Below are 20293 nucleotides of genomic sequence, written 5' to 3'. Positions count from 1 at the left end.
AGCACATCAATCAAAACTTCTCTCTTCTAGCTGTGCAGCAAGCCAAGGGTAAAGCGATGGTGTCCTGAACTTGTTTTGAGATGCCGTGAACAGCTCTGATCAATAACGTTTTAACAATTCGCAGCTGGCGCTTGCTTTTCTTTCATGAATATTGATAAGAACATACAAAGGCACTCTTGTAATCCACCCATGTACAAGATGTATTTTGTATCAATCTCTGTTTTCAGCGCCACAAATCTTTCTCTTTTCTTTTTTTGCGGGGGTGGGGTTAGCCGATCAAGCATGCTAAGCAAGTCAAACAAAACTGTATTGCTCGCACTTCAAATTCTGCTCGCAAATCCATCATGCTATAATATTTCTTTAAATAGTCCATAAAAGACCATTTCCCTCACATTTCATTTAATCCGCCCCCCTGCAGATAATGTGGTTAAAAAGATAAAATCCAACATAAAATTGCACGTTACCCACTGGAGCACATCATGTGGGAAGGTTGGCGCTGGACCTCAGTATCTGGGCTGAACAATGGGGGTAGAGACACTCCCTTCAGGCCGAGGTCCTTTAGGGCTTTAAAGACCAGCACCAACACTTTGAATTGTGCTTGGAAACGTACTGGTATATTAGAAAACTTATCACTCAAAAGTAAAAACAAAAATGAAAGAAGCGGCTACAGGTAGACAAATACCTGTGTGTATGCCCACAACAGACCTCAGGTGCGGCATATGGTGTGCAAAGGGTTAAAAAGAAGTGCAACCATTGCTGCTGCTCCTATGACTCATTGGGTGGGGTTTATGTTGTGTGTGGCTTTTCTTATGTCCCTCTACCAGTTCCTTTCTATGTAAGCTGGCCTTGGTTACGTCTGTTTATCCTCTGTTGACTAATGCACTCATTCTGCTTTTCTCTTGGAGTCTGCTGTGGTGCCTGGTTAACAGAAAGGTGTGAGTAGATGCATGATGGACCTATTTAAGAATATTACATCAGATTTCCAGAACTTATGCTGGGTGGGGAAGTACTGATTGAGGGGAGAGGACAACAAGACAGAGGGCAAATCCATTTCATCAAGCACTGTCCCACTAGTGTGGATGGGAAACACTGAGACAGCGTCCAACCGAAAGTGCTCATGTGTGGGCAATTATGCATGAAAGCAAACACGGAAAGAAACTGGACCTGGGAGACCCATGTGCACTGCAACACTCTGGTGCATATGCAGCCACTGTGGAAGGCTGAGTTTTAAGCTACAACTGGAAGTCTCCACTAGGAGAACTGGATCTCTAGTCAAGACAACACAATCAGGACCTAGAGATTGTCACCACAGTTCATAACCAATCCCTCCATCCAAATAACTGAGCTAAAACACTTTTACCTGTGCAACATGGCGGTGCAATTAGGCAATTTGAGACCCAGACATAAAGTTCAGGGGGGTGGACCACTCTGTTGACAGTAAAAAATATTATTTATAGCTGTTGCCTTCAGGGCTCCTTCTGCTGAGTGCAGCACTGGACCTCTGCCCCAAAGGCAACACGAGTGCAACATGGTTGTCTTACTTGCCTTGCCCTAGTGACAGTTCCATGTGCTCCTTTGGAGGCCACTCCCGGGGTCCTCCAATTTTTTGGAGTGCTCATCAGGTGGTGGAGGAAGTTGCTCTGGGAAGAGGAGGGACCTCAGAAGTCTGGTTGATGCACCGTTCAATCCCTTTCTACAAGAAGAAGGAATTCCTGGGTCTTTCAGCCACATAGCCTTGTTTTGTGTACCTTAGAGGTCATCCACGGGGCACCCTTTCCCCCCCTTTCTCTAGAGAACTGTGAGCTCTGAAAGCATTAATGGCACTGCTCTTGTTTCAATGGAATGCTTTTCGTCTAAGGCCCGGGTTGACACGCACACAATCGATTTCTCATTGCTTGATAGCTCACAAATGAATGTGTGAAATGACTCCATGGAACTGTGTTTAATGAAGACCCCTGCTGAATCTGGCCAATGGCCTTTCTAGTCCAGCATTCGGTTCTCACAGTGGCCAACCAGACGCCTGAGGGAAATTTGCAAGAAGGAACTGAGTGCAACAGCATCATCCCTTCTTCTGATTCCCAGTACGCAGCAGAGGCAGAACATAGTTTTATCCTCCATGAATCTGTGCAGTCCTTTTTTTAAAAGTCATCCAAATCGAATGCCATCACTGCCTCTTGGGGGAGGAAATCCCATAGATGCACTGTGTAAAGAAATCCCTCCCTTTGTCTGTCTGGAATGTTCACTGGATGTCCCTGAGTTCTAGAATTATTTTTGTGAGGTTGGGGGCGGGGAGAAGCATAAATGTTATTACCATGAACTTCTGTTTTCAGAAGTATTCCAGAAGGCATTCTTTATCTTCAGGAATGCATCCCAGAAGATGCTGGAAAACTTGCCCCTAGCTATTTTCTCCACACCACTCATAATTTTACGTACGTCAATCACATGGGAGTTCTCTTTGCAGTGTTTCGTTTGAGATGGGCTCATTCCCATGCGAAAAGTCACCATTTGATATCACAGTTGTCAAGTAATTAGCATGCACGCACATAAACCAGGTGACCGCTAACCTCAGAACGTTGTCCACAGACCAGCTCCAACATCAGGCGAATTTAGGCTGCAACCTCAGGCACAGTTAATGCTGGGAGTTAAGTCCCACTGAATCCAGAAGAATATACTTCTGGAAATTTTATTGTCCAGAATCAGACTGCTACGTTGGCACCTCCAGATCTGAACTCGTCCACTTCAAAGCTTTATGTGGTGATGAGAGAAGACAATGGCAGGCTTCAGATAGATGGAAACATCCTTGGAAAGACGTCCAACATTCAGTGGTGCTTCCAATGAACAGTGGCCCCATTTCCTATTTAATTTGAAGCTTCAGTGTCTGTAGGTCAATTGACTAGAACGGCAAAAACGTAAATGAATGGGTACAGAGGGTTAGGTGTGATAGGAAATCAATGGTTTCTTGCCACATTGGTTCAATAAACATGTAATGAAACTTTCTCATTTATAGGAGGGATCGTCTGGGTCAGAAGTTGCTTGTGAAAAGCCTTCTTTTCAAAACCAAGGTATCTTAAATTGGAAGTGGGGATCGCCTGACAGTGTCAAACAGAGTGGCAGATGCAAGGGATTCTGGCAGATTGCAGTAGACTTATCATGCCACCGTTTTCCAATGTTCTCCTGAGGACTGGCTGCAGCTTTGAGGGAGCAAGTGCTCTTTGAAGAACCTTTTTCTTTAGTCTGCCCTGAATCTTCCAAAGCTTGGCTTCGCTGGGTGTCCGCACGTCCCACCATTATGAGTCTCCACGCCATGCAAAGTTTCCTCCATCAGGCCCCTATCTTTGCTAATGACCCAGCTGGCTTACCTGACATTGCTCAGTGGACCCAGAATCTTGAGTCGCTGCTGGAGGAATGAACTGAAGCATCCTGAACAAGAGCACTCTACCGCATGCTGTCATATTTTCTTGCTTTTTCATTTAGGATAACCTGGTAGCAACTCTGTGCCATGAACATTCTCTTGTTGTGAGCCTACAGCATGTGAACCCAGAAAGCCATTGAGGATGAGAGGAACAGAAGAAGAGGTCATGGTCTTAAAAAAAACCAGCTGAAGCTGATCAGTAGCAGCCATGCTCAGTAGACTCTCAACCCTCAGCAAAGCAGGATTGGCAGGTTAATCCATTGTAGTTTAGCTAGTGATCATTTCATCTCCCCAACAACTGAAGCTGGCAAATTCTACTGCTGCTGATGCTTTTCACTATGTGCATAAAAACCATTCACAAGACATACACAGTCACACGTTTATGTGCTCATCATGATTATGCTTAGTTTGCAATTTAATGAGGTTAATCATGTATCCCTGCTGATCTTCTTGCCTGGCTAAGTAAAGAAAACTGATACAACAAGCACACGCACACACACACACAAAATCCAGCTCCAGCGGCATAGTAACATTCCTGCTCTGCTCATGGGGAGAAAAACAAATGTACAGTATAAGGAACAGATTGAGGTGCTGGAGCCTGAGTTTAGCTTGACCAAAGCAGGCTGAGCTCAGAAAGAGCTAAACCCCAAAGACACAAAGATGAGACCTCCCCTTCAGAAAGACTGGGGCTGTAATCTTGCACAGTGTCACAGCCTTATCCTGTGCATGTATACTTGGAAATCTTACTCGTCTAGCCACTACATTATACTGATTCTCAATTGATGTCATTCTCCTGTTACTAGCTTTTCCTCAAAGTAGGTACAGGCAGCAGCTAACAGCGAGAGAGGGATGTTTGCCAGTTGCCTGAATATGTGACCACAAGGAAACTATGGCAGATAAAAGATTTAGAGCAGCGGCAGCTGGTGTGCCCTCCATAGGTTGTTGGGCTCCATCAGCCGCAGCCAGCATGGCTAGTGGCCAAGGATGATAGGAGTTGTAGCCCAGCAACATCTAGGAGGCACCTCTCCTAATTTATGCTTGCGATCACTAGCTTTAAGGCCAGCAGCTAAACCAAGATGGAAGGGATGCCACTCATACCAATGAACAACTGAATTCAGCTGTTAACATACCTGCTGCAGAGAGGAGAATATGGGTGTGTGTGGAAATAAGAAACTGCTACAGAGAAAGGGTGGGTATTTCTTGGGGTGCTGTGAGTTCCGGAATGATGGGGACCATATTGTAAGGCTACCAGATTTTTTTCAAAAAATCCAGGGACGCTTTTTTTTTAAAAGAAAAAAAAAGTGTTGTTTTTTTTAAAAGAAGGTTGTAATATCTTCTCTTCTGTGGTCTCCTCTGTTGCGCGGTAGGCTCGGGCTGGGCCTGGGCTCAGCCACGTGTCCTTGCCCTCCTGGTGCTCTCCTACCTCTCATTCTCAGCGGCAGTGGCTGCGGAGCAGCAAGGTCAGGGCTCAACTTCCCCCCCTCCTTCCTCTTTCTCTCTCTTCCTTCTCCTTCTCCTCTCCTCCTTCTCCCTGCATTGGCTCCAGGGTTTTCCTGGCCCTGGAGCGCCGCTGGGCAGTCGGCTGAGTGCTCTCGCTCCTGGCTAGATTTGGGTTGTGGGGTGTGTGTGCCAGCGGCTCCCCCAGTTGACATGGCGGGCGTCCCTGGTTCCCCTTCGGCAGGGGCGGTGGCAGTGGCAGTCTCAGCAGCCCGGAGCCAGTTGGCTCTGGCTGGCTTCAGGAGCTGCTTGCTGCCATGGCGCCCGCCATTTTGCCTCACGTAAAGTCCCCAAATGATGTGTCTTGTGCCGTTGAACCAATCATGCAACATTCATTCCCTACTAATAAATCTACAACACTTAAAATACAAATCTGGGGACATTAAATGAAATCTGGGGACATTCCGGGGACGGATTTTGTCCAGGGACAAATTTGTAAATCCGGGGACTGTCCCTGGGAAATAGGGATGTCTGTTAACTATACCATATTGTCAAAACAGCCGTTTCTTACCGTTCCAGCAGCAGAGCATAAACCTATCTACAGTGGTGCCTCGCAAGACGAAATTAATTCGTTCCGCGAGTTTTGTCGTCTTGCGATTTTTTTCGTCTTGCGAAGCACGGTGTCGGGAAAGCTTTGGAAAAGCTTCAAAAATCACCAAAGTCTTTAAAAACCTCAAAAAAGGCTACCACACCGCGTTCTATGAGTTGCTCCTCGAAGTCAAGTCGCAACTGTATTAACGGTGTTAAGAAAAAGGAAACAAACTTGCAAGACGTTTCCGTCTTGCGAAGCAAGCCCATAGGGAAAATCGTCTTGCGAAGCAGCTCAAAAAACAAAAAACTCTTTCGTCTAGCGGGTTTTTCGTCTTGCGAGGCATTCGTCTTGCGAGGTACCACTGTATACCACTCCAAGTGTGATCTTGTTTGCAAGCAAATAAAGCAATCAAAATCCAGTAAAAGAGACAGACATTCAAATGAAATACTGCTAGCCTCTGCAACAGGAGGAATTCAGCCCTGTCAAGCTGGATTTCAGCATCAAAATTTTTAAAAAGAGGTTTCAAAAATTAAAGCAACCATATCTTATTATGCAAGTCATAAAACGCAATTGCCAAATGGATTGCTTTGGGAGTTAGGCAGATTTCCAAGTCAAACTGGAGGTATGGTTTTGAGACTGACCTACAGGCACACATTTTAGGTTAATCTGCAGGTTCATAGAATCGTAGGGTCATCTAGTCCAATCTCCTCCGATCCAAGGTTAGTCTGTCTGTCCTTTTGGTAAACCTCTATACACAGTGGATTATTCTGAAGCAACTGGGCTGCTTTAGGCCTTCAGCACTTTCACAGTCAGAACTCCACTTTCATTTCAACTTACAACATGGGGTCTATATCTATTTTTCTTTACCTCATATGTCCATCTTCCTCCTCTTACTCCTCCACCTCTGTCTTTCTCCTTCTAAAACTATGTACGACAACAGCAACCACCACCATGCAAGTAATGGTGGGATCCTTGGATCTTACGCAGGTCCTAATTCAGGTTTCAGATCATGGATCTAGGCCAGAAGGCACACATGTTTACAAGGGCACACTTTTGGAAATGATTGGGAGTTCCAGATAAGGTGCTCTGGGTTTCTAAAAGAAGACTGAGATCTAAACATAATAATTACCAAGCAAGTATAAAATAATGTAAGAATGAGTTTGCAAGTATATTTACTCAGCAATTTACCTCTATCAATTAGGCACACAAGTATGCCTCAGAATGCAGAAAAAGATAGTGCAAGAATCATCCTTGAGCATTGGATTTTCTCAAGGGTTTGCTTTGCTAAGACTCCCCTGAAGAAAAACTGTTATCTTCCACAAGAAGTGGGCTGCAAAAAGACCAAGAATTTTTGTTTTATTTCACCTGACCTTTGTGGGAAAGACCTGACCTTTGTCTGAAAACACAGAAGCTCTTGGCAGGACATTTTGAACCAGAAGCCATCAGGTCAGTTATCAAAAAGGATCTCCAAGTCTCCCAATCAACAATATCCTTACTAACAAGGTCCAAACCCAGCCCTGAGCCAATATGAAGTGGTGGCAGCGGGGGGAAGCATTTAAAAACATAAGAACAGTCCAGACCAAAGTCCTTCCTCTTTTCTCACAGTGGCCAACCAGATAGCCTTTGGGAAGACCACAAGCAGGACTTCAGCACAATAGCCTGCTGTTGTTTCTATACTGGCAGATATTCAGAGACATGCTCCTTCTGATTCTGGAGGCAGCATACGGCCATTATAACCAGAATTCATTTGAAGATGGAAAGCCTTTCAGGCGAACTCTTTGACACCACCCTTCCAGGTGAGAGATGCCCAGTGCAGTGGTGAGAAGGGAGCAGAAAATCAGGATAGGGCCCCTGGAGCCAAGCCTGCAATCAGCACAGAATCACTTACCAAGTTGACGAAATCTTGGTAGCAGATCTTCCCATCAGAATTGTTGTCTGCCAAGGCCAAAAGAACTTCTAGTTTGTGTGGATCTAGCTCAGAGCCATGCCTTTGGAGGAGGTTTCGAAATTTCTCAGTGCTGATGTAGCCAGTGTTTTCAGGGTCAAACTGAAAGAGAGAACCAAAGAGAATGGGGTTCGGTATATTAGCACACAACACATTCCCCATCTCTGGCATATAGCTTTGATTATGGTCATATTGCAATCATAGGGAAATCCACAGCTATTAATGACACAGGAGGGACCAAGAACTGGATCTAGTTTCAGATGTCTTGACAGATCCCAATAATTCAGGTAAACGTAAATTCCTCTCCTACCGACCCAGACCCTGAGATCATCTTCTGAGGCCCTCCTTCATGTGCCTCCTCCTCAAGAGGTCAGGAGGGTGGCAACATGAGAACAGGCCTTTTCTGCAGTGGCTCCCCGTCTGTGGAATGCTCTCCCCAGGGAAGTTCCCCTGGCACCTTCATTATACGTTCCTTTTTAACCAGGCCTTTGGCTGACCCAATAAACATCCTATAACCTTTAAAATGTGGCTCTTTAGTGGGGGGGGGAGTGTTATTGGATTATTGTTTTCATTTTGATTTTATACATTGTGATTTTTTTGTGAACTGCCCTGAGACCTCTGGGTATAGGACAGTATATAAATTCAATAAATGAAGAAATGAAATGAAATGTCTCTTGCTGTGTAAGCCAGCAGAACTTCCTTTTGAGTTTTATCAACCTTGGATAACCTACCTACCTTTTCCCTATCTTGCATTCAGATTTGGATAAAATGGTATTTCTTTACAGCTTATGGCTTTCTCGCTCATTTAATTAAAAACAGATGAATTTTAATGCACTTGGGGGGAAATCTTCACACACACACACACACACACAGACACACACTAAATGCTTTTCTTGGGCAAGATGTTGAAAACCAAACTGAGCCTCAGTTAGAGAAGGATATCAAATGATGGCAGAATGTTTGGGTGTGGGCTGCAATCATCACACCAAACCCCCAGGACTGGCAGAAGAGCCTTAGGGTGTGACATAAACGCTGCAAGGCCACTGAAAAGGGACCCCCTGTAGCCCTTGGTACCCCAGGACAACTATGGAATGCTCCACTGTTTGTTCGGGCTGCGTCATTTCCCCCCCTGTGCCATTCCATTCCCCCCTTCCCTCTCACACACCGTGGTGGCGCCTCCTCCCTCCCTCCTCCAGGCTTCTCCCTGCCCTGCCTAGAGGAGGAAGGGGGCTGGGCTGAGCTGGCTGAGCGCCTTTTTAAGCAGCCCCTCTCCAGAGCCAGCCCTTTTGTGCTGCTCCATCTTCCCTCTGCCACCGCCGCCCTGGTGCTCCTTTGGGCCAGAGAGTGGAGTGGACGAGCTCGCTCTGCCTACCCACAAGAAGCAGCAGCAGCAGCGGTTGTGGCAGCCCCATGGAAGGTAAGCACAGCAGCTGGGGCTGGGGGGGAGGTCTACTTGCCCCCCCGCCTCTTCTTCCAGTTCCCCCCCCCATGCTGCTTCTCCAGCCCGCAACAAGGTTGAGGGATAGTGGACCGGCCCACGGCTAAATAATATTTGCCGCCCTGTCCTAGCCCAACCAGAAGCACTGTAGCACACGAGCTCCCCTTAAGCCATTTTAATTCTACAGGAGTCAGCAGGAACACCACCATGAGCTCCATGAGCTCTCCTCTCTCCTTCCAGGAATGCCTTTGCCTCCAGCAGAAGAGAAAGATGTCGTGGCGGAAAAAGCGCCCCATTCTGCTGACTGTAGTTGATGTATCTGCAGAGCAAGTTTGATCTCCATCAAATATATCAGAATGTATTGTACTGCTTGGCGTCACTCGAGGGTTCCTGTTCTTCAGTGGCTTTTCCAGACAGCAAGGAACTTTGAGACAGATGTCAGTCGTTAAAAGAGGGGGGGGGGGGACAGGCAGCACAAGAGAGGCCACAGGGCCAGATGGGGTAGCTGGAAGGGTATTGAGAGACTGTGCAGATCAACTAGCAGGAGTTTTCACTGGGATCTTAAATCGATCCCTAGCCCAGGCTATTGTTCCATCCTGCCTAAAGTCCTCTACTATCGTTCCAATAGCAAAAAAATCTAACCCGGAAGATCTGAATGACTTTCGTCCAGTAGCACTCACACCTATAATCATGAAGTGCTTTGAAAAGCTGGTACGAAATTATGTCATTGCCTGCCTACCAGAGGGACTGGACACATTCCAATTTGCTTATAAAACGAAAAGATCGACAGAGGACGCTGTGGCGATTGCCCTCCATGCCGTTCTTGCACATTTGGAGCAGCAGGGGGGTTATGCCAGACTGCTTTTTTTAGATTTCAGCTACAACGTCTGATGTCTAAACTGGAAGATCTGGGGCTTCCGTTATCACTTTGTGGGTGGATATTGGACTTTTTGTCAGACCGCCCCCAGAGGGTTCGGTTGGGCCCTTATACCTCTAGTATGCTTAGGACTAACACAGGAACACCACAGGGATGCGTACTCAGCCCACTCCTTTATATTCTCTACACGTACGATTGTGTCGCTGCTCACCCTAGTAATAGGGTTGTCAAATTTGCAGATGACACAACCGTGATTGGGCTCATCTCTGAAAGGGAGGGTGAAATGGACTATAGAGATGAGGTGGAGCGGCTGACAGAGTGGTGCAGAGCTAACAACTTGCTCATAAATACAAGGAAGACAAAGGAGCTTGTGGTGGACTTCAGGAGACAGAAGAGCAATGTCCAGCCACTTTTGCTTGATGGGGTCTGTGTGGAGAGGGTAACAACGTTCAGATTTTTGGGCATTGAATTACAAGAGGATCTGTCCTGGAGTGTCAACACAAGGGGGCTTGTGAAGAAGGCGCAGCAGAGACTGTACTTTTTGAGAATTCTAAGGAAAAACCATCTTCCGCAGAAACTGCTGCTTGCCTTCTATCACTGTGCCATTGAGAGCGTGCTCACCTATGGCTTATGTGTGTGGTATGGAAGCTGTACTACCCGGGACAGGTTGGGGTTGTGCAGAGTTGTTAAGGCAGCAGAGAGCATTGTTGGCTGCCCACTCTCCACCTTAGAGCAGATTTATGCCACAAGGTGCCATAGGAAGGCACTGGACATAGTAAAAGATCCATCGCATCCTGGTCACTGTCTCTTCGAGCTCCTGCCGTCGGGACGGAGATACAGGACGATGAAGACAAGAACAAGCCGTCTTAAGAACAGCTTCTTCTCCAGAGCGATCTCGGCCCTGAATGGGAAGCCTGGACTTTGAAAGTCATCTAATCTTCCTTGCTGTTTTATACTGTATTGTTTTAATTAGTGTTTTTATAGTTGATCTGATTTTGTGTGGAGTGCCCTACCTGGGTGGATGGAGCAGCCAAGTAATTTCGTTGTCCCCGAGAGGGGGCAATGACAATAAAGATATTATTATTATTATTATTATTATTATTATTATTATTATTATTAGAGAGATCTTTTATGTATATCTAAATCAGGCTGTTAAGGAGCAGGTTTGCAATGGCTCAGCAACAGAGCTGCTGCCTGTGACCTTAAAAAAACTATTTTCTGCTCCAATTGCTATCATTCTCTCAATCCCATCCTGCAATGTTGTCTAGGTCTTGCTGCAGTTGATGTTTATATGTTTTTCCTTCAGGTTTTTGGCACGCAAACCGTGACCGGTTTTGACACGGCCTCCTAGATTCCGATACTACTTCCAGGTAGCATTTTACTCCTTCCTTTTGGATCACGTTCGGCTTTTCTGCATGTACATATGGAAGCTCTCTCACAGGAAAAATGCAGTTAGGGATGCCAGCTATTCTCCATCTAAACTCACAGTCGCACTCAAGCAGGGATCTCTCCCATCAATTGCTGCCAAATTATTTCAGCTACAGATGCAGAGACTAAGGCCCCAGCTGCAATATACATCTAAAGCAGTTACCATACGAAACATATCCAACAGCCATGGCTTCTCTCAAAGGTGGCTGGGAACTGTGGTTTGTTAAAGGTGCTGTTTCCCCCTCACAGAGCTACAATTCCCGGAGTTCCCTGGGGGAAGAGGGACTGACCACTAAACCACTGTGAGAATTGTAACTCTGAGAGGGGAATGGGGATGTAATGTAGTTTGTTAATGAAATGCACTGCTCTTTTGTAAGTGATAAATATTTAAATAAAGTGTGTTTTAAAAGGGGGAGAATTCTAACATTTACTGGGTGCTGGGCACTATAAATAAAGTCCTTGCTAATGGTTTTATTCCCGCAAGAGGAGGTGCAATGAACAGAGATTCAAACTATCATTTTGTGCTCGCAATTAAAAGTGAGAGCCAGAACTGGCATCGGACCCAAGACATTTTCTTTTGTAAACCCGAATCCCAACAGCAACGAAGTGCAATTTACAGTAAATCCAGTGCAGTGTAGTCTTGGCTGGATCTCAGCTGTGGTGAGATATGCCTTTGATCTTCCAAACTTGGCCTGCTGGCCTCCGCTTGCCAATAATGATGATATCAAGCTTGTCGGTTGGATTGAAAGGCAGAAGAAAAGAGGTAGGGATTTATGAGCGAATTTTCAGCCCAGGAGGGCATTTTTCCATGGAAACATGATGTACATGGGAAAAGGCAGCTTGGTAAGAGCGACAAGAATCTCTCTTCTTTAAAAACAACAACTATTTAAAAAAACCTATCTCGCGGTTTTCTGGCAGTGAACAAAAGCTGCACCTTTGGCTGCGATTGATTGGACGCAGCAGAAGAAAAAGCTGGTTTGATGAGCAGCGTGGATGGCAAAAGCAGCAGCTTGCCAGGAGCTTAAATCTGGCACAGGTTTTCCCCCTCAAGCTGAGAACCTGAAAAGAAGTCTGCAGGACAACAATAACCAGAGTTGGCATAAGACTGATCGCTTGGCAGAGAAAACATGTACTTTGGCAGTTTCAATCAGAGCACCTCCAGATCACAATCAGAGCGGGTCTCCTCTGCCTGAAAAAGGGACCCCAAATAACAAGCTGGTGGAGAAGAACCACAGAATCAGAGCTAAGCAGCCACAGAGACCAACATCTTCTTCCCAGCCGTGGGCCAGACAGGCGTTTCCATGAAACCCACACGAAGGCTGCAGGCTTCCTTTGTTATTCTCCACTTCCCACTCAAATGAACTACTACTCAGAGGCATGCTGCTGTCACAGCTAACAGCAGTCTATCCTTCATCAAATTGTCTCAGCCTGCTTCAAAGCCATTAAACGTCACCATTAAACATAACCAGTTTGAAGTTGAATTGTGATATCAATTTCATAATTATTGACCTGGTAATATACAGTGGCACCTCGGGTTAAGTACTTAATTCGTTCCAGAGGTCCGTTCTTAACCTGAAACTGTTCTTAACCTGAAGCACCACTTTAGCTAATGGGGCCTCCTGCTCCTGCCGCGCCACTGGAGCACAATTTCTGTTCTCATCCTGAAGCAAAGTTCTTAACCTGAAGCACTATTTCTGGGTTAGCGGAGTCTGTAACCTGAAGCATATGTAACCTGAAGTGTATGTAACCTGAGGTACCACTGTATCCATGAATCATGATGTGTGTTAGGGCTAGGCAATATACTGTTCAAAACCAGATTGAAGTCCATATCGTGATATCAGTTTCATAATTTTTGACCTGGCAATATATTGCGAATCATGGTGCGTGTGCGTGTTATGACAAAATCATGATGCTGGAAAAACCATGAAGCCAGCCAATGCCTCTACATAATTCCAGCCTTATTTCACACATCGTGATATATCAGTATGTTGCGATATTTAGCTGGTGATGTACTGCAATGCTGAAAACCAGATCTTGAGGCAGAATGTTCTATAAGTCCATTATGCTGTGTGTGTAGCTTCAAGTTCTGTTATGATGAGAAAAGCAAAGGGGGAATAACCCTCTCTACTTGGTGCCTAATTTTATAAATGCCCCATTATGTTCTCTTTTCAAAATCAGATTTCAATTTTAAAAACAAATGAACATTTTAGCCTTTCCTCTCCGGGCTGGTACTCCAGCCTTTTCCATTATTTTGACTGCCCTTTTCTGCGCTTTCTTGAGCTCTGTGATGCCCTTCAAGAGATGGAATGGACAGGAGCACAGGCAATATTTCAAATGTGACTCCATTGCAGATTTAAGAGGAATTACCGTATTTTTCGCTCTATAAGACGCACCAGACCACAAGACGCACCAAGTTTTTGGAGGAGGAAAACAAGAAAAAAAATATTCTGAATCTCAGAAGCCAGAACAGCAAGAGGGATCGCTGCGCAGTGAAAGCAGCAATCCCTCTTGCTGTTCTGGCTTCTGGGATAGCTGCGCAGCCTGCATTCGCTCCATAAGACGCACACACATTTCCCCTTACTTTTTAGGAAGGAAAAAGTGAGTCTTATAGAGCAAAAAATACGGTAATTTGCTTGTTTACTTCTTTCTCAGCATTTGTATGCCACCTTTCAGGGCCTAAGCCCTCCCAAGACAGCTTACATACAAAGTTAAAAACGTGTAGAATAGATAAAAATCAATCAATTAAAAACAAAACAAAAATACTATATAAGCAACAGCCTGGAAGATGCTCAATAGTTCAGCAGCACAGCAAGTCTAGTAAGACAATGGAAGGCACTGGGATACTGTATTTTAATTTCAATCCCTGTGCTAATAATCCTAGACAAACAAACATTGTTGTTTTCACTGCTGCTGCACACTGAGTTGACGATTTCCTTGACTTGACCACCATGACCCCAGATATCTTTGCTGATTAATCACTGTCAGTTTAGACTCATCAAGATATATATTTTTTTGCCCCAAATTACATCATTTTATGCCTATTTACTCCGAACCTGGATAGCACCCAGGTATTCTAGCTTCTCTCATCTCTTTCCCCTGCATAACCACTAATAATGGGCTCCTCAAAGCCAAAGAGAAGGTAAAGTCTGAACTGTGCCCTTTTAGAGAGTATAAAACCTTGCACTTTATATTTAAAGGGCACAGTTAAAAATGATTCTCAGAGCGTAGCCAGTTCTGCTAAAAAGAAAAAGAAAAAGCAGTGAACACCCACAAATATAGCAGTGCCTTTGGAACCATATATGTCAAGAAATAGGAAAGAATTATTACAAGACTGAATTATCACTTCAGCTAAAGCAATCTACTTGATAAAGGCTACTAGATGTTGCCCGATGACATATTGTTTACTTGACAGTCTCTCCCCCCCCCTTCGTATTTCTATCTTGCTTTTGGCAGGTATACGAGCTAACATTCTGTACAGAATATGAATTGTGGCAACTGCCCATGTTATAGTCAGGATTCCATGCAGGCCTGTTGAATAGCAGAAGATCAACTAGTGCAGTGGCATCAAGATCGCCCTATATTCCCTCCCCCCACTGTGTATTTGTACTCATGGCTTGGAGCTGGTTCACATACAGGATATTCTTCACTCCATGGGACGCTGGTGGCGCTGTGGTCTAAACCACTGAGCCTCTTGGGCTTGCCAATCAGGTTGGCGGTTCGAATCCCCACGATGGAGTGAGCTCCCATTGATCTGTCCCAGCTCCTGCCAACCTAGCAGTTCGAAAGCATGCCAGTGCAAGTAGATAAATAGGTACCACTGAGGCGGGAAGGTAAATGGTGTTTCTGTGCACTGCTCTGGTTCGACAGAAGCGGCTTAGTCATGCTGGCCACATGACCCGGAAAGCTGTCTGTGGACAAACGCCGGCTCCCTCGGCCTGAAAGCGAGATGAGCGCTGCAACCCCATAGTCGCCTTTGACTGGACTTAACCGTCCAGGGGTCCTTTACCTTTACCTATTCATCACTCCATAGCTGCAATGTCAAATACACGCATGTACCACCACAGATAGACCTTCAATAGTACTCCCTTTGCCTCTGGCACAACGCTCCACATATCAGAGGCGACACATTCAACTCTCTGGTGCAGGGAAATCAAATTATGTACCATTCAAGGGTCGGCAATAAAACTGGAGATGTCAGATTTGTGGGGCTCGAGGTAGAGGCAACAGTCAAAGAGGCTAGTAACTCAAATGTCATAGTGAGTCCCAGCCGTGGAAGCCCTGGGCAAGGACTTCCACTCGGACAGTAGGACTTTTCCCTCTCTCCTCCCCATTTGCACCTCATGGGTGGTGGTGGTGGTGCAGGAGAAACTCAGAACAGCACGTGATGGGGAGAAGAAGGGGCAAAGTTCCACCTGGCAAACTGAAATGCTAGCACTGACGGAAGAGCACAATGGGGAATTCCTCTAAGGTGTGACTTGAGTTTGCTTTGAGAGTAACCATTTCAAAACGCCAGCGCTGTTAAACAAGTACAATACATCCACTGACTAAGCTGCTATTTGCCAGGCTCACGAAAACCGCACATAAATTGTTAATTACAGGTTTCCAAAATTGGCAAAATCAGCTACCACCCCCTTCAGCTCAGGCTGGGTTTCTCGGAAGAATCTGTGGTGCTACAGCTGCACGTGCATCAAGGCAACTGTTCCATGAAAAGTATGGACAAGCATGCAGAGCTTTTGGGGCTTAGGTGGGCTCACCCAGCACATCCACATGCAACCCAACTGAGGGAACGTATTAAAAAGGGATGATGTCAGCTGCACCATCTACATAATCTAAGCGACAACATCACAGTACAGATTCACCTGGCCTCAAAAATAACATACCAGGCAGTGGCTGATTCATTGTGGCAGGAGGTCCCTTAATTGAATCTGCAAGCTCCACCCCTTGATCTATCCTAAAGTAAGTCAAATCACAGCCCACAGCATTCCTAAAACAGGGGCCATCCCAAAAGGTAAAGGGGTCAGAGGCCCACCTGCCCTCGCTGTAATTGGAGAACCAACAGATAACTATATAAGCATTCTTGTTTGCCTAATTGTCAGGGATGGTGCCACTGTGAGTCCAGTTACACCCAGAAGCCAATGCAGTGGGTCGTAACAGGTAAGGGGATAGGAAACCCACTCCTCAAAACCCAGGTGAGACTTTCCATACAGAAGCAGCATAAGGCAGCTCCACTTATCCCGTGCTACATTGCGGGATAATGTACATACATATGACAAAGGAGAGGTATTTTGCCTTGTAAACACTACCCAAGTGCTGAAAGTACGAATTCTCCTTTGAGTTTTTAGGGGGTTTCTTTAAATAGGCAGACTACCTAGATCAGGCATGGCCAAACTTGGCCCTCCAGATGTTTTGGGACTACAATTCCCATCATCCCTGACCACTGGTCCTGTTAGCTAGGGATGATGGGAGTTGTAATCCCAAAACATCTGGAGGGCCAAGTCTGGCCATGCCTGACCTACCGTATTTTTTGCTCTATAAGACTCACTTTTTCCCTCCTAAAAAGTAAGGGGAAATGTGTGTGCATCTTATGGAGCGAATGCAGGCTGTGCAGCTATCCCAGAAGCTAGAACAGCAAGAGGGATTGCTGCTTTCACTGCGCAGCGATCCCTCTTGCTGTTCTGGCTTCTGAGATTCAGAATTTTTTTCTTCTTATTTTCCTCCTCCAAAAACTAGGTGCGTCTTGTGGTCTGGTGCGTCTTATAGAGCGAAAAATACGGTAGATCATGTCCTCGGTTTCATTTCTTATCTTCGTAGGCTGTTCCCCATATTCTTTCTCGCTGCTAACATATGCACTATATGATAAGCAAGGCATACACATCTCCACGTCAATAAAAAGAAACTGCTACAAAGCCCCTTTTGAGAATGGTTGCCAGGTATACATTTCAGAAAAGTGCACTGGTTCTTCGGAAAGTATCTATTCTTCTCTTTTAGCAACTGTACAACTCAACGCATTTCACGTATCCTCCCCCACCCCAACCACCTTTACTAAGGGGCAGGGCGGATGGGGCGGGGGCAGGAGGGAAGAGAGGAAGAAAGGAAGGGAACAAAACTGACCTTGAAGAGAAGCTTTGAGTATTTATCCATTACTGAGTCATGAATGGGAAGACAGGCAACACCTCCAGTTTCATTAAGAGGTCACGTCAGGACTAACTCCAGATCTGGATCCCTTGAGTTCTTAGCCTCAGACGAATGCTATCACCAAGCCAAACTAATGGTTCCCTATTTTAACTTCAGTCGCACTACTCCTGCCTCTAACTTCACACTTCACTGCGCAAAATGCAACCAAACTGCTCGAGGGTGTGGTGTGGACGGCTGGAAGCCCTCTCCAACAATAGGGCACTAACGGTAATTTCATGCAAGATTTCCTCTGCATTTCAATGACAAGTGCCCTTAATTCCCTTGATCCCCCCACCAGGCTCTTAAGCAGAAATGTAAATATGCTAACGGGCATAATCACAGCCCAATTTCAGAATAGATTCTCCCACTTCCCAAGCGCCCTACACGGTTTTAAAATTATTCTATGGGAATAAAAGGACTCCCCAGTGACGTAGTAGAGAAAAACATGACCTAGGAAACTGGCTTTAAAAGGAGAGGAAAGTTGTGGTGGTGTTTTGTTTTGTTTTGTTTTGTTGGTTAACGAATCCTGAACCTCAGATTATTTTGCTGCTTTAATTAAAGGCACATTTGCCACGGATGAGTTCACAAACAGGGTGGGTCAAAGATGCACTGCTGCTAAACAATGGCCTGATATCTGGGGAAATCGCTACCACACAACACGGTTCAACCCATTTCTCCTTTCCTGTTTTAAGCAGGATCTCATTTGAATGGGGAGGACAAACAATTCCTGGACCAATCTAAGCAATAAAAACAACAACGAAGAGATCTCCGCCCAGCTGAAAACAAGGAAGAGGAGCAGATCCTTTCCATGATTCAGCTACCACAAACCTTTCTTGGAAGAGGAAATGGTATAAAATTTCACTAATTTAGAAGACTTTTACAGTTTTATGGGGGGGGGGAATCAAAGAGGTGTAGAAAGCATCAGTATTAACCATGAACAATGATAGCCATAACATCTACAATAGCATCTTGATAGCTCAGTTGATAAGAGCATGGGACTCTTAATTTCAGGGTAGGGAGTTTGAGCCCCACACCGGGCAAAAGTATTCCTGCATTGCATGGGGTGGTACTAGATTTTCCTTGTGGTCCCTTCCCAATCTGCAGTTCTATGATTCTATGACTGTCTCGTGGACTATTCTCTATAACGTTGCCCTGTTCACAGTTGTGAAGAATATTCTTTGGTTATGAATGGTCTCTGTCACCATTAAGAAAAAGAGGTTGGAATAGGTCAATACATATGCGGGCTTGTCCCTGGATCAAGTGACTTTCCCCCCTTTAAGTTCTCAAGCTCTTAACCTAGATCAAGGTTCTCATCTGAACTAGCAAGGTGTTTTAACTGAGAATCAATCACAGTCAGTCCATCATTTGAAAAACAAGACATTAGAGCCATCTTACCCAAAAATGACATTCTGCTTTGGTGACTGTAGCTGTTTAAGGAGCCATTTGGCAGCTAGCTTATATATCTGAGTTTCTAACACTGATTTCTAGCCCCTCATTCTCTCTCTCTTTCTTTCTTTCTCTCTCTCTCGCACACAGTAGCATTCAGTAAAGCTCTCTCTCTGCAGTCAGCCCATAGTGATTAAGTACCATCCAGGTTGTACGTTTCACATGCTTTAGATTGCTTTGACCCAAGATGAACCCAAGGGCTGGAAGCATCGCCCTGCCCGCAAGAAGTCAGATAACATTCAAGTGCTGAGGTAATGCCCCTAGTAAATCACAAGCGCGGAATTTGCTGGACAGCTCCGGAGCTGCAGAAAGAGGAGCGCAGAGCTCTCAAAGGACTTCTGGCCTGGTCTATGAGAAATCTCTCTCCGCAGTGCCTCTTGAGTACCGAGAAGAATGAGCAAAAGGATATACGGTATTGATCAGGTAGCTGTGAAGCAGGGGGAGATTCTGTTTTCACTTTGCCCTTTCCTTGAATATGACTGGTTTGGGAAGGATTATAGTCCCATCTGTGCAAGGTAGAGGCAAAGGTTGGAAAGATAAAACTGCTGCGGCAGCTGGTACCCTCTGATCCCCAAAAGCTGCCTCCATGCAGGCCAGACTATTTGTTCACCCAGTGTGGTCTACTCTGATCGGTGGTGGCGCACCAGAGTCTATGGCAGAGGTTTTTCCACATCGCTTGCTAGCCAGAGATCCAAAGAATTGAAGCCAACGCATTCTGATTGCACAAAGGAACATAGGAAGCTGCCTTATATTGAGTCAGATCTATTGGCTGTCCAGCTGGCATAGGCTTCCCGACCATTACCTTTTTCAGTGCCTCTGGCGGGACGAATTTGTTAATCCGTGGGTAGGAAAAATCCATGCCAAACTTCTGAGCATCGGAATTTCCCCAGCGGACTCCCTAAAGATGAACTTACGCTCAGCTAAAAGCCTTATTGAGCAAAGATTAGCAGACGTTGAAAATCAACACAACCTTGCCAGAGGTGGGGGTGTCTGCTCCCCCAGGTATCACGGAATAACCCCACCACTTGACCTTCCATCATACATGTCATCTCTTTCATCAGTACCACACCGACTTGCATTTATTCGTGCAAGGTTCAATGTCCTTCCATCGAACCTGCTGAGCCACAGATTTTCCAAGGGTTTGGTGTCTCCGCTATGCGTGTGTGACGGGAAAACTGTTGAATCTCTTCCACATATAATGTTCGACTGTCCCTTACATAGCATAGCCAGGACTAAATTCCTGGGCCCTGCTTTACTGCGCTTGGTTGGCAGGCCTGTTGAGTCACACGCCGCACTGCTTTTGCAGGATACAGATCCTTCTGTTACTCTGCAGGTGGCGAGATTCCTGAATGCGGTTATCTCACACGCAAAAACCACCAAAAAACAACAACAACATCAAAATCTAATCGGACAGTTATGATGAGAGTGCATGTCGGATCTCGTCTTCAATTTTCCTTTTTCTGTGAACCGTCCCTTGGAGCTCTCCGGGCCCCATCCTGTTATTTGGCTCTGCCCAATGACCCACCCTTGCATCGCAGTGTTCA

General features: G+C 45.6%; 1 protein-coding gene across 9 annotated transcripts in view; it reads right to left on the bottom strand.

Annotated features, from left to right (window-relative positions):
• The window catches only part of RHBDL3 (rhomboid like 3), a 143351-nt gene that overhangs the window by 67811 nt on the left and 55247 nt on the right, over positions 1-20293 (bottom strand). For 8 of the 9 annotated variants that reach the window (XM_077923975.1, XM_077923974.1, XM_077923972.1 and 5 more), the window contains one exon: positions 7330-7488. In XM_077923975.1, coding sequence (XP_077780101.1) covers positions 7330-7488 — 159 coding nt within the window. Of the gene's footprint in view, positions 1-7329; positions 7489-17240; positions 17455-20293 lie in introns of those variants that run through there. The other variant, XM_077923978.1, reaches the window with a different exon arrangement.

This window comes from Podarcis muralis, chromosome 2 (genome assembly GCF_964188315.1).
Source record: "Podarcis muralis chromosome 2, rPodMur119.hap1.1, whole genome shotgun sequence".
Lineage (NCBI taxonomy): Eukaryota > Metazoa > Chordata > Lepidosauria > Squamata > Lacertidae > Podarcis > Podarcis muralis.
This window is presented reverse-complemented; position numbering and strand designations above follow the sequence as displayed.